General features: G+C 55.2%; 5 protein-coding genes across 5 annotated transcripts; 2 read left to right on the top strand and 3 right to left on the bottom strand.

Annotated features, from left to right (window-relative positions):
• Window positions 1-1,466: 1,466 nt before the first annotated feature.
• On the top strand, window positions 1,467-2,547 carry MONBRDRAFT_25524 (uncharacterized protein; the record flags this gene model as incomplete). The annotated part of the gene is made up of 2 exons (XM_001745923.1): window positions 1,467-1,849; window positions 1,974-2,547. 2 exons carry the CDS (start codon window positions 1,467-1,469, stop codon window positions 2,545-2,547), a joined length of 957 nt encoding a protein of 318 aa, XP_001745975.1.
• Window positions 2,548-3,175: 628 nt separating this feature from the next.
• MONBRDRAFT_25523 (uncharacterized protein) lies at window positions 3,176-5,743 on the bottom strand (the record flags this gene model as incomplete). Its single annotated transcript, XM_001745788.1, has 12 exons — window positions 3,176-3,355; window positions 3,393-3,428; window positions 3,611-3,673; window positions 3,769-4,071; window positions 4,147-4,394; window positions 4,497-4,689; window positions 4,793-4,896; window positions 4,977-5,052; window positions 5,171-5,224; window positions 5,305-5,349; window positions 5,466-5,522; window positions 5,621-5,743. The coding sequence occupies 12 exons, from the start codon at window positions 5,741-5,743 to the stop codon at window positions 3,176-3,178; spliced, it is 1,482 nt and encodes a 493-aa protein (XP_001745840.1).
• Window positions 5,744-5,997: 254 nt separating this feature from the next.
• On the bottom strand, window positions 5,998-10,375 carry MONBRDRAFT_37112 (uncharacterized protein; the record flags this gene model as incomplete). Its single annotated transcript, XM_001745787.1, has 17 exons — window positions 5,998-6,196; window positions 6,309-6,422; window positions 6,533-6,622; window positions 6,700-6,741; window positions 6,850-6,980; window positions 7,082-7,154; window positions 7,237-7,295; window positions 7,429-7,758; window positions 7,906-7,975; window positions 8,083-8,160; window positions 8,237-8,320; window positions 8,464-8,523; window positions 8,648-8,701; window positions 8,821-8,886; window positions 9,007-9,104; window positions 9,178-9,382; window positions 10,301-10,375. The coding sequence occupies 17 exons, from the start codon at window positions 10,373-10,375 to the stop codon at window positions 6,110-6,112; spliced, it is 1,716 nt and encodes a 571-aa protein (XP_001745839.1). The 3' UTR covers window positions 5,998-6,109.
• A 524-nt stretch (window positions 10,376-10,899) lies between these two features.
• MONBRDRAFT_8304 (uncharacterized protein) lies at window positions 10,900-13,727 on the top strand (the record flags this gene model as incomplete). Its single annotated transcript, XM_001745922.1, has 5 exons — window positions 10,900-11,094; window positions 11,167-11,386; window positions 11,475-13,266; window positions 13,367-13,442; window positions 13,566-13,727. The coding sequence occupies 5 exons, from the start codon at window positions 10,900-10,902 to the stop codon at window positions 13,725-13,727; spliced, it is 2,445 nt and encodes an 814-aa protein (XP_001745974.1).
• A 165-nt stretch (window positions 13,728-13,892) lies between these two features.
• Window positions 13,893-16,246, bottom strand: MONBRDRAFT_25520 (uncharacterized protein; the record flags this gene model as incomplete). Its single annotated transcript, XM_001745786.1, has 12 exons — window positions 13,893-13,929; window positions 14,136-14,208; window positions 14,301-14,527; window positions 14,563-14,654; window positions 14,786-14,905; window positions 15,007-15,076; window positions 15,181-15,260; window positions 15,332-15,468; window positions 15,496-15,612; window positions 15,701-15,843; window positions 15,893-16,037; window positions 16,156-16,246. 12 exons carry the CDS (start codon window positions 16,244-16,246, stop codon window positions 13,893-13,895), a joined length of 1,332 nt encoding a protein of 443 aa, XP_001745838.1.
• Window positions 16,247-16,297: the final 51 nt, after the last annotated feature.

The following is a 16,297-nucleotide window of genomic DNA, read 5'->3' as shown; positions in this document are numbered from 1 at the left end:
GTAGGTGAGGTGGGGGCAAGTTCCCAAGGCCGGCGCTACACCCCTTGTGCGGCAAAGCCATGATCTTGCAGTGGCTCAACGTTGGTCCATGCAAAAAGATCTCGGTGGACTGCCACTGGGGATGGATGTCCATACATCATTTCAAAAGACAGAGAGGGCAGGGTGCTGTAGGGCAGCTGCAGAAACTGGGGTGGCGAGAATGTCTGTTTTCCGAGCAGCGCAATGGACACTGATGGCCACTCCTCTCTTTATTCGAATGGAATGTGATAAGTGGCGCAGCCAATTATGACGCGACGTGCCAATCAGCCGCAGAGGCGACGAGCAACGGTGTCCCAGAGCCATGCAAGAAAGGTCCCAGTGCACCGAGGCGCAACAAGCGTTGCGCCTCTCGGACATAAAGTGCACGATCCATACGTCCAGACGTGGCATTGCGGAATTTCTCCCTGTGTTTTGGTCTCGTCCAGTCCATCTCCTCTCGCTCCTTCCTTCCTCTGTCCCTCTCTCTGTCTCTCTCTCCTGCACGGAAACGCAATGGGCAGGAGTGCCGCTCCGACGATCTGAACAGAACAGACACACGGGACACACACACACGGGACACACACGCACGAGACACACACGGACACACACACAACCGATATGTCAGCAGCATAAATGCATGCATGCATGGTCGAGGTGACGGTTGCAGAGCAGAGAGTGTCGCGGTGGCTCAAAGGATTTCAACGCGGACACGATGGCTGTCCTAGCATGTATGAGACGTTCTCGGGGACACAAGGGGATCAAGGCAGGCACAGATGAAGAGTGGCGTCATTCCGCGGGACATACCAGGGGGACCGCCGCAATGTGCACGCGCGACTTTTTGTGTCCACATTCCACTCACACCCTTTTGGGGGAGAGAGCCACATTCACCGCTGCTGCTGCTGCTGCTGCTGCTGCTGCTGCTGCTGCTGCTGCTGCTCAGTGTCCTGTGCCAATCCAACCATACTTGGCTTAAACCAGAAAGATGGGTTGTTTTGATTGTTATCATCACATCTCCACGTCGGGGGCAGGGGTTGGAGAGTGGAAGATCACGTCATGTGCTCGTGCTGTCCAGCCCCCACCTCGCCCATCTTCCCGCTCGTGGCTCGTCCACATCAAGAAAAGTTTTGGCGCACGACTTGTATTTTTCTCTTGATTGCCATACTTGACAACAACTCGCCCCGACGAGGTATCGCTTTTCCCTCACCTCTTCTTGTCGAGTCACCAGCCACCACCACCACCCCGATCCTGCCCTTTCACATAGCCTATTCGTGTTCAAGAAAGCACGACTGAATCGGACCGACTACCACTTGCCCCCTCGATACCGGATTTCGTCAACGACCAGGCCAGCCACCACCCTGTCCTTCCGCTGCTCGAGGCAGTGCATTTTCCTCTCGCCATTCCCAGCGACGACTTTTCCCAGGTGTCTTGTGCCCCGTCAACCAAGCAAGATGATGCGTCTTGCCCTTGCCCTGGTGCTGCTGGCCGCCTCCACGGCTGGTGTGCCTCTGCAGCGCCGTGAGGCTTCGCCAAGCCCAGTTACCATCGACGCCTCGGGGGACAGCCAATTGTTGGCCTCTACCGTCGCGCCGACCACCACCACTACAACGACCACCACCACGACCACAACCACAACCACTACTACCACTACGACCAGCACCGTCCACATGTGCGCCCAAGACGATGCCTACGAGCCCAACGACACGTACAACTGGGCCGCAATCCTTCCCATTCCCAGCGTCAGCAACCTGCGTCTCTGCGACACCGGCGACTACTTTCGCATCACCGTCTGCAACGGTGCCACCGTCTCAGTGCATCTTACATTCAACAGCTCGTACGTCCCGCTGATCTGTGCCTTTGCTGAACACATTGCTGCTCCCCCTGCAGACACCCACCTGCGCTCTATGGTATGCTTTTGCTTCTGGTTTCCTCACTTTTGACATGCGTTATTGATGTAGAAACGGTGACTTGGACATGGCCATCTATGACTCGCCCAATGGCGTCCTGCTCGACTCGTCGGCCACCAGCGGAAATGAGGAGTCGATTACCTTTGTGAACGACTCACCTGGCGTCGGGACCACCGAATTTGTCATCCGTGTCCTCAGCCTCTCAAACCACATCAACGCCTACACGCTGAACGTGTCCCTGGACGACGAATGCAACGAGCCCACCACCGTCGTGCCCACCACCACCGAGCTCGAGATCACCACACCCGACCTCAGCACCCCCGTGTGCCCAGACAACTTTATCATCCGCACCTATGCGCGCGACCGCACCTTTGACGTCACCTTCACCGTCTCCTGCCCCTATGGCCACATCGTTCGCTTCTGCAACGACCGCGACGATGACGCCGTCGAGTTGATTCTCTTTGATGACCAAGTTGTTGCTTCTGATTACACCCATCTTCAGTACTACGTGCCCCCCGAGGTTGCCATCGAGGGCAAGCACTACTCCCTCCTCGTCTGGTCCAGCCGTCGTACGGCCATTGAAATTTATGGTCACCTGCTCATCAGCGAGTGCGTCACCCAGTAATGATTGGGCCCCCTCCACATTCTCTGACTTTGCCAGCTCCCCCCTGCACGCCTTTCCAGATTGGCAAATCGGCACGGGCGGGGCTGCCTGCATCTTTTCTGTTCCTGTGTTTGTCTTTGATTGCCCTTGATTTATTTGCTTTTCCTTGAGTTTGAGCGGTTGATGCGGCCGAGCCGGTGCTCACCCCTTGCAGACAACGTCATTGCCGTAAGCTGGCATGCAAAACCTGCACTTTGCGGTTGGTCTAAACAAGGGATACGCACCAGCCTCCACCGCCCCCGCTGCTGATCTTGTCTCCCGTCATCCCTCTTGTTGCCGGATGACTGATTGATGTTCTTCTTAACTGATGTTGTAACCTCGCCCCGCCTTTTTTTTTTTCTTTTCCTTGTGCGAGTGCCTTTTTGCTACAAAATGCCCGCCGCCTTTGTGTGTGCTTGATTGGCCTTGCCTCAACATCACACTCGGGGTGTTCTCGATCAAAGTCGCAATGCGTACAATTGATGGTGTTTCATGGGATTACCTTTTCAAGTTTGATTTCACCTCTGCCTCTGTTGGGTCACATTTGCAGTACACTCGGTGTCAGTGCTGGGAACGCACAAAGGCATGAGGACATGCCACAAGGCACCTATCAAGGCTCGCCGGAGACAGCCGCTGGGGGTGCCATTCTCTTGCCACTTTTCAGCCAGCGTGCTTTATGCGTCTCAGTCAGGGCTCGACCCCCGTGCGTGATGGCTGCACATCGCACACCTGAGCCATGACTCGCCAAAATCAAAGACAGATCACCATGAGCCATGAGAATGGCCTCCAGCTGCGACACGTATGGTCTCAGAGGGTGAAAGGCATACCTTGTTGTTCAGCCGAACGAAGAAATCCAACGTTTGCTGTTACCGTGGGAAGACCCAGAGCCAAGCCAGTGCCAAAGATGGCGCGGCTTCGTGGCTTGAGACGGCTCGAGCCCTATGACAAGTTCACGCGCCGATGGCTCACGTCAAGCAAAAGGCTTTCAATGCCACAAATGCTTTTTGGTCGTGTTATTAATATGTAAATTGAAGAGCGATCGTACCGGCAGTGCCTCCATCAGGGGCGAGCGTACATCCTCGATTTGGGTGACGCGCTCGAGAAGTTCCTTGATAAAAGGGCGATAAAAGACGGATTTTGTCGTTGTCAGTCATGTGGCCAAAAGCGACGCAGCTGGGCGATGGCTTTGGGGTCAACGCAAACCTTGGCCCGTTGGCCCTCGCGTGGGCCACCAATGTGCTCAAGGATGCTGGCAAAGGCCTCGCGTGCGGTGCGACATGCCAGCAGCTGCCGATCCGCAAGCTGTGGTGTCAGCTTTTCCAGAACTGGATCGTCCTGCTCGTCTTGTGCCATGCTTGATAGCAATGGATCGATGAATAATTCTGGTTCTGTGTGCCCATGGGACACGTCTGAGACGAGCGCAATCATGGCACTGACATCTAGATTTAAAGCATCCGGGGCCACGGTGGCCACCCGGCCATCTGGATGCATGGCCTCGACCTTGACCTGCGATGGATGTGCAAGTGCATCAAGGAAAGAGGCTCAGATCACCAATGCGTCGTGCGCATCGATTGCACACACATACACATACACACACACACACACACACACACACACACACACGTGCGCGCGCGCGTACGGCTGCTTGCGCAAAGTTGGCTCGCAAACATTGACAATGTAAATGGAGCTTACCTCACCCACAGCAAGCTTTGCAACCGGCACCTCTAGCTTCGTAAAATCTGAAGCATCATCCTCTGCGCCATCCGATTCCTCTTCCGTCGGCAACAGCGGTGCAGGCACGGACATTGCCTCCACGGCAGCACCAGTGGCTGCACAACACAAGCGATGTACAGTAGTAAAGCAGAATGAAGGGAGACGGGCCAGTCGTCACATTGAGCACCAATGATTTGCTTCCCGACAATAATGCTAACCTTCGCACGCGCGACGCAAATCGTCCGTTATGCCTTGGGTACAGCGTAGCACCACGCTAGAAGCAACAGGTTTTGGGCTGAGCAAAAGTTCACCGATCGAGCGGAAAGTGTCAAGTGATGAGGTGGGGGTGTCTTTTGCGTACTCGGGTATGCGGTCGCCGACGGGGCACGCAGACGCCAATGCCACCAGCTCCTGCAAATTAAATGGCAAAGGAGAGGAAAAGGCGCAATAGAAAGAGAGGGTTAGTGGCACGGTGAACTGAGACAAGGCGCCAGGTGACGAGGGCAGACGTCACCTGAAGCTGCACATGCAGGGAGCGCTGGCCATAGGCGCAGAAACCGTGGAAGATGTTGTGCAGCGCAGCTGCATTCCGTGCAGACACCTTGTACCAGCGAACACCTACTCAGCCGCATCGAGCTTGACCTGAGGGTCGACTGGCAACTGCTTGGGCCATCAGGTCTTGGCGGCGCACCACGTACCGCCATGAGTGACAACGTCCACCACGTGGGTGCGCTTGACAGTCTGGCCATTGGCGTGTAAGATCCGCGCCGTATACTGTCATTCAAACGCCACAAGCAAGCGCATTGACACGGCAACCGTATCAGCTCTCTTCAATCGTCATGAAGGTAATTGGGTCAAAGCAAGGCCGAGCTCCCAGCGTCGAGACCCACACCTTTTTATCGCAGGCCACCACGTCAGGCTGGTGCTCCATAATGTCCAGCATGGCCTGGCATAGCGGAACCAAGAGGGCGCAGGTCAGCACAACGCAAAAGTAGCAAGTGGTCGAGCAACAGCGTCGCCTCCAACCTGCCAATGGTCTAGGTTGCTGGACTTGAGTTTCTTGCCATCCAGCTAGAATAGCATTTTGTCACATTCAGGTTTGGCAACTTGGGTCAGAAAGGGGCCAAGGGCGCATGCTCGGATAAACCATATCAGGTCCTTGTGTGTTAATGATGCATGCCACGAACCTCGTCTTGCGAGAGGGCCGTCAGGAAGGCAAGTTCGGCCTGCAGGGAACGGTGCATCTGTGCCAATTTGCAGTCAAGACTGAGCATATGGAGGCCAGCCAAGGGACGTGGGCCAAAAGCAAAGAGCGCCGCGCGCCCAAACAAAGCAAATGTACCTTGGTCGTGTTGGCCACCCCTTGTTCGCTGAGCACAGCAGCCCGCGCAACGCAGTCCTGGGCCTGTGCCAATCGCTGCGCATACAAAGCCGCCACATCCTCGCCCTCGCCCGTCTCGGTCATCGTGCCGTCTCTCTCTCTCTCTCTCTCTCTCTCTCTCTCTCTCTCTCTCTCTCTCTCTTGCGCGTCAACTGTCCGCAGTTGATAAACTTCTTGTTTTACTTTAAAGAGGTAAGATGTGCATCTCTAATTTGGAACTATGCATCACCTCTCATCTCTCCTCTCGAACACATGACGGAGTGTGTTTTCATGCTCTGGTTCACGTGCAAGTGTTGTTGAAGAGGTCACAAATCCATTGGGCATGGTCACAGCTTCTTGAGCAGAGAGTATATTGACCCACAGGAAAAAAACAAAGCGGCAAATTCAAATCACGCACAAAAGAGGGGAGGATGGCAACACTCCAATCATCAGATATCGGAAAGCCCCCTATCAGAGCTCGGCCAGCTTGGCTCGAACCACCGCCTCCATCTCCGCGTCAGGCACCTCAATTTCCTCGCGCGTCGACATGACGCGCAGCTAAAGACAATACCCCCCACCACCACACACAAAAAAAGACGACAGATAGATGAGCCAGGACAGAGCACGCGAAAAACCGTATGACCAGGCAACTTGAGAAGCAAACTCGTACCTTGACGACACCACGCTCCAATTCATCAGGGCCCAGCACAAGACAGAGAGGGATTTGCTCCGTCTCACACTGCTGGAACTGGTCCAAGAGGCGCGGCTTCAACTTGAAGGATGTCTGAAACCCAGCGCCCAACAATGCGTTCCACATGACGACGACAACCAACGCAAACATGCTCAACAAGCTGTGCGTGCATCCAGTGCGAGGTGACAGGCTCCCAGACGTACCACGGCACCAATTTGTGCCTCCCATAGGCGGGTACAGTAGCGCAAGCGCTCCTTATCCATGCCTTGACCACTGGCCACAAGCACTTGCGTCTAAATCGTTGGAGGAAGGAGTCGGAAACATGATACCCCGCAGATCCCAGCAAAGTCCAAGGCACACCAATACGAACCGCTGTTTCACGGAAAGTCTCGCCGGCCTCCTTGGCTTGCTCCTATGATGCAAGAGAAGAACAAAAATGCAGGCCAACGCGATAAGATGCAAAGAGGTGCGAGGAGGCCCTCAATGGGGGCATGTGATCTTGGTCGCCGATGATGCGCACCTCCATAATGGTGAACAGGCGTTCGACGCCGAGAGAGACGCCAACGCAAGGCACCTTGCGACCCTTGGCGTCGAACATGCCGACCAAGTTGTCGTAGCGACCGCCGCCTGCAACCGAGCCCACACGCTTGCCTAGTAGCCGCCAAACCACAGGCTGTGAGGTGAGCTTAGCCACACAGACCTCCACACCTGCTTCCCCACTCGCCTGCTTTACAAAGGTCAAGACTACTCACCGACAAAGACGGCCTCATAAATGACACCCGTATAATAATCCAGGCCACGCGCCAGGCTACAGTCAAAGGAGACCTGAAAAAGAATCAAGACAAAAGCAGCCCAGTCAGATATGCGCACATCACTGTCCAAGGTATGAGGTCAACGATGCACGTACGCGGTGCTCGCAGTTCATCATGCGGCAGTAATCAAGCAGCTTTTCCATCTCGTCAATGCCTAATGACAGCAAAACGACGGTGAGTTGCCGTTGGCAGCCAGTCAAAAATCAACAGCCAAAACTGCTGTGCCGGCTGTCGGGAGTGGCAAAAGATCAGGCAAGCCAGCAGCGAGCCGCACGAGCACCACATACCCTCCTTGGCCATGGGATTGGCATAGAGCTCTTCAATCGACTTGAGGCGGGCAATGAGATCGGCGTTGGGCATGGAAAAGTTGGCGCCGGTGCCAGCTCGCAGCTGAACGTACTCGCCGATGCGATCGGCGCTTTCAGCCGGCAGACCCTTTTCGTCCACCATTTCAGCCTTGACTTCGTTCCAGGGCTGCTTGTCAAGCTTGTCCACGGCCGAGCAAATGGCGCGGAAGCTGGCCTCGGGCACACCGCAAACGGCGAAAATACCGTCAAGCAGCTTGCGGTTGTTGACCTTGACCACATAGTCACCCAGCTTGAGGCCATCCAGCACCTCTATCGAGTACAGGAGCAACAAGAATACCGGAGCGGGTCAGAGGCGCAGGCCATCAGATGAGTAAGGCAAGGAAAAGAGCAAAAAGGAAAAAAAAAAAAAAAAAAATACAATGATGAGCCGTGTTTGACAAACAGCATGGTGCGCACCAGTGACAATCTTGACGCATTCAGCATCGGGCATCATTTTTCCATTGAACTGGCCCGCAATATCAATGTCCTATAGGATGAAGCACAGGTTGAGGTCCGATGCAGAAGATTGGTGACAGTGGCAGGCTTTCGGATTTTGCCATTGTGACATGATGGCTGGATGGCAGCAGCACGTACGCATTGGTAAAACTCGCGATAGCGACCAGTGGTCACGCTGGGCTGGTCGCGGCGGTACACGCGTGCAATGTGATAACGCTATTCAAAGACAAGCCAAAGGTGCATGAGGCCTGGTCGTGCTGATACTTGATTGACCCAGGTACCCAGAACGCACCTTGATTTGCTTGATGCTGTTCATGGCCACATAGCGGGCAAAAGGCACAGTCAAGTCATAACGCAGCGCAAGAAGCTCGCCACCCTAAGGTGTCAACCCGGATATCCAAAGACACGCATGCGGCAAGAATTGAGGGGTGAGCGTGACCATGGACAGCAAGACAAGCAGAACCGTCCACCAAGGTTGCTCTTCTGGTAAAGGTAAATCATCTCTGATGGCACACACACCTGATCAGCGAGATCGTAAATGAGCTTGCTGTCCTCACCATACTTGCCAGTGAGCGTCTCCTGCGTCAACGAAAATAAGGCACATGCGACACGGTTGATGAGCGCTGTGAACCATGACAAAGCGTATAGAGACGTCTGTCCAGCCAACAAATGGAAGGAAAAAGTTGGATGTTCGCTGGCGAACCTTGAGCTCCATGACCGGTGTGTCAATGGTGACGGCGCCGTGACGCTTGAAGACCTGGGCAGCGTTGCGCCAGAGCATAACACGGTGAGCGAGAGTGCAAAAAAAAAAAATGAGGCAAGATGCCGGTGCACGTGCACGAGCAATCCCCATCGGTTAATGTGAGATGCACGGACCTCAACGATGCGCTTGAAGACAAGCTCTCGCACAGCCATTTTCTCGGGCCCGTAATCACGCATACCCTACAACCCCGCAGCGCAGCGCATGAGTGAGTACCTGCAAAGTTGGTTTGCTGCAGCAGACACAACTTTGCACAAGTCGTGCAATCGTGGCATGAGCACAACTCGACGCAGGGGATCAACCTTGGGATTTTTGAGCTGGAACTTTTGGTCCTGGGTCTTGGCCGCAGCCGAGCGTTTAAAGTTCTTCTTGGAGGCATTGGTCGGCGCGGGGTCCTCGCCTGCAGGCGGTAATAAATTAGCATCAACTGGGAATGTTGGCTCTTGTTGGCGGATGGGCAGAGGAGGGCGTACCTGTCAAGTCCTTGTACTTGGCCTTGAGCTCCAAGAGAGCGGCGACCTCCTCCTGAATGACGGCCTTGTCTGCCTTGTTGGACTTGAGACCGCGAACCTTTGTCGATTGCTCACCAATCTGGGCCAAAAGCTCCGAGGCTGGGTCTGCTGCAGAAGCGGCGGAGGCGGCCGGTGCTGCGCTTGCGGGTGCGGCAGGAGTTGTTGACTGCGGACAGCGAAGCGCATGGTGAGCAAACACCAGCCGCAAAGGAGAATGGAGGGAGCTTTGGCCGCACCGCAGTTGCTGCAGACGCCTGGGCCGAGGCTTCCATGCGAGCAATGCGCTCATTCAGGGTGGCGATCATGGCCTCCTATCAATGATCATGATGGACAAAGGAAGCTATGAGGTTGTGTCACGGCTGAGACCGGTTTGGCACAGGCGTACACATGATGGAACGTACAGCCTCCTCGGCGCGGCGGGTCAAGCTGGCCAAGGGATCCATGTTGGAGGTGTAAGGACGGAGCGAGGTGCCAAGCTGGTGATGCCAAATGGGTTGAAACCGGCTAGACGCGGTGCTGCTGCGAACTGCCGAGTGGAGCTGGAGCGGCAAAAGAAGCGGGCGCGGCAATCGGATCGAAGCTCGCCACATCAAGCGCTCGTTGTCTCACAGCCACTCCTATGCCAATGGCACCGAGACCTGCCAAACCAGAGCCAGTGCACAAGTATAAGTGTCAGAACAACGCGCGCTTTGCTTGTGTGTGTGTGTGTGTGGTGATGATGACGGAGATCATGGCGGCGGGGGTGACACAAGATTGGCATTTGTGGCAAATGAGGATTAACAAGAACAGCCACGTAGCAGAGGCCGATCGACCCGTGGTTCCAAACAGGCCGCTGCCGTTTGCACATACACTCGCACGCCCACACACTCACACAAGCACACACACACATTGCCACGTGATTCAGCTCAAACTTCTCCCACCCCTGTCTAATTTGACTTTTGCAGTCTCGCCACCATCTGAGCAAGTGATTCAACGGACGAGTGACTCTGTTCGTGTGGACCAGGCTGCCGTATTCATCTCACGGGCGAATGCAGCATTCACTGGCGGCGCTGCCGTTTGATGGCTCGCTTCCAGCTTGCTTTACCTTTTGTTGTTCCAAAGGAAAATGAAGCTGGCAGAGGTATGTAGCTGAGAGCAAGCGAGTTGAGAGAGTGGTCATGGCTTGGCATCCAGTTACGCTTGCTTACGCCTATCTTTCAGAGAAACGATCCAAGAATAGCTCCAACTGAGAGAGTTGGCGTTGAAACATACACACAACAAGTTATGTGCCTGTTGAAAGCATCGCGCGAGAAGCTCGACTGTAACAAAATTTACACTTTGTATTTATCATAGTGTAATGTACGCACACTATTATACAGTAACATATCTCACTTGTTTCGTCGACTGTAAAATGTATCAAAATTTTCACTGCATTCGTGCGCTGGTAAATTTTGGATGAATTTTTTTTTTTTTTTTTTAAAAACAACAGAGTGTGTGTGTGAGAGAGCGAGCGAACGTTCAGGTGTGTGTGTGTCAAACGGCAGCCGGCAGCTGGCAGTCGTCGTGTGTACTGGATGGGGCTGTAGTTGAATGCATCTTGCTTTGAGAGGTCGCTTTTATGCTCCCCGGGCTGGCGAAGGTTGGGAATGCCATCACCGTCGCTACTATCGGTCTCACCTCTTCTCTGCTCTTTCACGGTACAGCATGAGCCGGCGCGCAGGTCCCCATGCAGGCGACTCTCTGCTTGAGGCGCTGCTCGACTCGGTGCATGTGATGCTCAGCACCTATGGTGTCATCATCGTGGCTGTTGTGGTGGCCATTGTTGTTGCCCTCTTGATTGTGGAGCTCGTTTTTGAAAGTGGCAACTCTGACCCACCTGCCCGCAAACGCACGCCCCAGGTATGCGCATTCGTTGCTCCCGCTTTAACCCCCCGCGCGCGCCCTCACGACAGGCCATGCCTTTTGAAACAGTATCAACCAGCTCGCGTCTCCGCTGCCAGCCAACTGGACAGTGACGATGACGATGACGATGACGATGACGACGACGACGACGACGAGGATGACAACAAGGACGACAAAAATCGTCTGGCTGGAGCCCAGCCTCGTCAGCAAACAATTATTGGCCAGGTCGCGCAGCATGTCCGAAACTATGCCCGTCACCGTCTCACCTCTTTTCAATTCGAGGAACAAGGTCCGGCTTGGCTTTTGCTCTTTGCCCTTCGTATTGGCCACGAACCATCTTTTCACGCTCTCATCGTCCGCTCCCGCTCGGTGCTCAGGGCGTGAAATGACTCAAAAGGAGCTGGGACTGCTGCGTGAAAGCTTTCGTGGCCTTGATGCGGCTGAACGTCACCGGTTTTTGAGTCGCCTGCGAAACCCGCGCCAGTTTCAGGAGTTTCTTGCTGGTGCCCCCGACGTGGCCGAGCATGCCGCTCGTCATCCTGTCTATGCCAATCGCCTGCGCGAAGCCAATAGTGGGTTTGATAACCCTCTACCCTACCAAGAACAGCGCTATGAACGCCGCCTCCAATTTGAAGAATCCCTCCAACGCAGCATGGCGGAGCGGGATCGCCTCAGCCACATGACAACGGCCGCTGCGGCCGCCCAAGCGCAGGCCCGAGCGGCTCAAGCGCGAGCTGCCCAGGCCCGAGCGGCCCAGGTCCAGGCGCAAGCGCGAGCTCGTGCGTCCACTCAAGCACAAACCCAGGCTCGTGCTCAGGCTCAGGCCACTCATCGCCCCGTGACCACCAATGTACCAGCCCCACGTCCCACGACCCCTCCCCCCAGCAATGCTGCCCTGATTTCCGCCATCCCAAGATTTGGCTGGCTTGACGCCGCCATTCAGATTTTGGGGACAGCCATTTTGTTTGTCGGAGCCAAGGCTTACGCACATGGCTGGGCGCTCAACTGGGATGTCATTGCGTTTGCTTCCAATAACACACCCTCCCTGCGTGAATGGCTGATCCTCTGGAGCGCGGCCGTGGGAGCCCTCCTCTTCCTGACTCAGATCATTTCCGTGGCATACCTGGTTCCCAACTTGTTGCTTCGTCCCTGGCGCATCTTGGCTCCTCTGACAGCCGTCATTGCTCCACTGTTTGCCCGCCTCGAGGACGCTTGGGATGCACTGCTTCACGATGGCAGCTTTGGCCAGCATGCCTCGGGCCTCTGGCAACTGGGCCGCTCCTTTGCCGAGATGTCTACCGTGGTTTTCCGCGTTGCAACGCTGGCCCCTGTTCTGTACCTACAAGGCATGGCTCAATTCCTGGGTCAGAGCTACCGTCACACACTTTTGGCAGCCACATTGGCCACCATTCTTCTCGCTGGTTTGGGCTACCGGTTCCCTCGCAATGAACTGCAGGCCCAGGGTATGGCCCAGGCCCCGCTGCAGGCCTTTCGCGTTGAGGCCGACCTCGTGGCCGAATCGATGGCGCGCCTTTTCCGCACGTTTTTTCACAATGCGAGTCTGGAAGCGGCCCTGCTCATGTTCTACGGCCATGCCGTCTTTGTCGTCGGCATTATTGCAGCCCTGACGCTGCTCAACGCCTTGCTTGCTTACATCCCTCTCGGCGCCATCTACGTCATCCTGGCCACTGTTTTCCCGCCTTCCCTGGCTCTGGATGCCCTCTTTTTCATCTTAATTGTGGCTCTGCCGCTGGCTTATGGCCTGCGATCGGCACTTGTTGATCTGCAGGCTGGCGCGGCATTGCTCGTGCCGACCATGGCCGCCATTGGCTCGGCGCTGACGATGAACTTGCTGTCCGCTCCTCAGCTGGTTGCGCTCTGGAATTCGGGCTCCATCGCGGCAGCAAGCCTGCTGCAGGCCAGCCCACCCATCGTCGTCCCACAGCAAGTTGATCTGCCCGATGAGAGTCTGTCACTCATTTACAGCGTCGTTGACGCGTGCCTGAAGGTGACCTGCGGCGCGCCCCAAGAGCCCTTCCAGCGCCAGCTTGGCGACATCACGCCTCCCGATCAACTTTTTGATCTTGACGTCTGTCCTCCTCAAGCCGTTGCGGCTTGCAATGCTTTGGCAGATCAACCCCTTCCCTTCGACTTTCTGAGCCTGACTCGGTACGAGCGTCCTGTCCTTTGTTGTTGTTGTTGTCGCTCTCAACGATGTGGCCTTGGTCATATCATTCATTGCCTGTCTTACCCACCCGGATCTGTGCAGCACGCTGACAGGTTTGCGGGTCATGACTCTTGTGCTCACGACCGCAGCAGCTGCGTACATCAGCTATCGATACACGGTAAAGCCCTTCCCCTGTCTGCTGTGTGCCTCATTTTGAAAAGGCGTTGGGAATCGTTTGTGACCCGCTTGTCCTGAATTACCTCATCGTCTTGGTCTCACCTGATTGCGTTCTTGTGTGCAGAATTGGAGCGTCATCATTGCCACTGCTGTAGCAGGCTATGCGCTCACACACTCCCTCGCAGATCTACGATCTGTGCCCGGCTTGGTGGCCATGGCCTTGGCCGTCCTCTACCAGCGCAACGTTGCCTTGCCTCTTTCCCGTGTTTTCGGCGCGGCCCCCTAAGCGCTATCGTGACCCCTTCGCTTGGCGAATCTCAAAAAAAAACAAAAAAACAAAAGGGTGTCTAGAAGAGAGAGGAAAATTCGATTTTTGACTTGTGATTTATTTATTTTTTTTTTTTTAACCAAGCACGAGAGAACACTCCCAAAACAAAGGCACATCGTTGGGTTAACAGACGATGCCACAATCCAAAAGTTGACATCGCCTAGAATGAACACCGTATCACCAAACAGTGTCGACACCTGCCCGCCATCAATATCGGCCGCCCAGCGGCTCGTCAAACTGGAAGCTCAAGAGCGACGACTCCGTGTGCTACGACGCCTGTCAAGGTGGTGAAGCATGTTCATGCATGAGAAGCTGCTGCCTTACTTCCTGCATGGCCAATATGCAGGCTTCTAAAGGGACACGTACCGTGCAAGGTTGCCTTGATCTTCATTGCTCTCGACGGTGGTCTCTGCGGCTGTGCGCTTTGCCCCAGGCGAGCCTGAAACGAAAAGAGCCACAGTGATGATGACGCGTGGTAGATGGGTGCCAAGTTAGGCCGGTGATGGATTGGCCGAGCTTTGAGACACTTACTGTGGGCAGCACCGGCATCGGTGGCGGCAGCAGAGGCTGCATCCTCGGCCACCTCATCGAGTGCCTCGGGCTCGACCATTGGAGGCCACTCAATGCGGTAGTTTGTTTGCTCCTTGTGGCGCATCAAGGGCTCGAGATCGTGGGGCCAGGCTTCGGAGCAAGAGGGACACTTGACCTCACTGCTGGTGTTGAAGTGCGTTCGGGGGATGAGCGTCCCTAAAACTCCGCTGTTGAATCGCACGGCAGGTGCGAGTAGCCGCACCTTGATCCATCGACGGCAACACTGTTGGCGTATTTGCACAAACAATACACATGCACGCGACAGTCACATTCCTCATTGCCGCAGTTTTGACCCTAAATGGGCAAAGCACGTGGAGCCCAACGCAATGGGGTGAGGCTGAACTTCAGGCAGCAAAGCAGACCACCGCGTCGAGCGGGCGCCAGAAGAGGAGCAGCATCCCACTGGCTTCACGAACTCAACTTACAAAGGCAATAAAGTGCTTGCAGATGAAGCATGGCTGAATGCGATCCTCAAATCGCCGTTGTAGCATGGGCAGTAGTTCCAGTTGACCTCGGGGCCCCAGTGTGTAAGCCTCGAGCTCTCTCTGTCGATGTCAAAAGCGGATCAGACATCCACTGTGACCAACCAGCATGGGAGGCAAAGGGAGGCAAGCTGAAGAAACAAGACAGGGTGTGCGCGATGTACCACAAAGGTCAGCCATCCGTCGGCGATGAATCTCTTGAGGCAACGATCGCCTTCGCCATGGGTCAGGTTGCTGTCGCGCCGGCGCCAGCGTTCAGAATGAGGCGACAGACGGGACATTCAAAACGATAGGAGCAGAGTCATGGGCAAGCATCAAACAGCAAAGCTGCTTCCTACCGATCCTTCATCGACGTGATGCTCTCGAGGGCGGCGGAGTGGCTGATGGCCCCCTCGACCGAGGACAGCATTTCCTCGAGCTATAGAGCCAGAGTCACCCGTGAAAAGCACATGTCGGAGAAGGCAGGCGTTGTGCAACGACTCGACGCACCACTGCGTTAAGAAACTGAATGGTTGGCTTGTCATAGTGTGTGCCCAGCTTGCTCTGTTCATCTTCCACAACATTGACCTGCAAGACGCACAAGCATGATGAGCCATGCAACGGCACTTGATCGTCTTCTTTGGAATCTGAGCGCGCAACGAGAAGTGGTCAACGTGCAATGGCGTAGACGACAACGCCCGTGTCATCGAGGGCCCGATCGGCGAGGTCCAGGTCGAGGACCTTGAGAGCTTTCCGAACAACACCGCACGTTGTTTCAAAGCTCTCCTCGACTGCAAGCATGGGGCCGCACGAATGAGTGTTGCTGACCAATGACGCAGTTGAACGTTTCTTCAGTCGGCGGCAGCTCGTCCCACTTACCGCGCGCAGCCTTGCAGCATCGCTCGTGAAGAATCTTTGCATCCTCTGCAGCCAGGAACTTGTGGCTGATCATCGCCTGCATGAACATTCGCTGATGCAGCTGAATCGGCGGCAGCTCAAATTTTTCCATCTTTGAAGGTTCACTTTGGGAGATTGGACACACGCACGTACACACGCCACGCGGCGTCAAACCGTGCCCAGGCTCCGCCCGCACACACACAGAGGCCAACACAGGCACACAGGCAGAGACAGACAGACAGACAGGCAGGCAGGCAGACAGGCAGACAGACACACAGACAGACAGACACACAGGCGCAGCTGGTCCGCACACGTGAATCTGATCGCGAACGAGCGAGAGAGAGAGAGAGAGAGAGAGAGAGAGAGAGAGAGAGAGAGAGAGAGAGAGAGAGAGAGGATTTAACGGCTCGTTTGTGGAAGTGTGACTTTGATCGCACTTGCCTTCATAACAAGCAGAGTTACCACTTTACCAAAGCCAGAAAGTATTTCGAGCAAAATTATCCAGGTGCGCCTTACCAAGACTACCATACCACCCTGCTTTCAATGAAAGTATTATACTATAGATACCTCTACCAAAGT

Source organism: Monosiga brevicollis, genomic scaffold, assembly GCF_000002865.3.
Source record: "Monosiga brevicollis MX1 MONBRscaffold_10 genomic scaffold, whole genome shotgun sequence".
NCBI lineage: Eukaryota > Choanoflagellata > Craspedida > Salpingoecidae > Monosiga > Monosiga brevicollis.
This window is presented reverse-complemented; position numbering and strand designations above follow the sequence as displayed.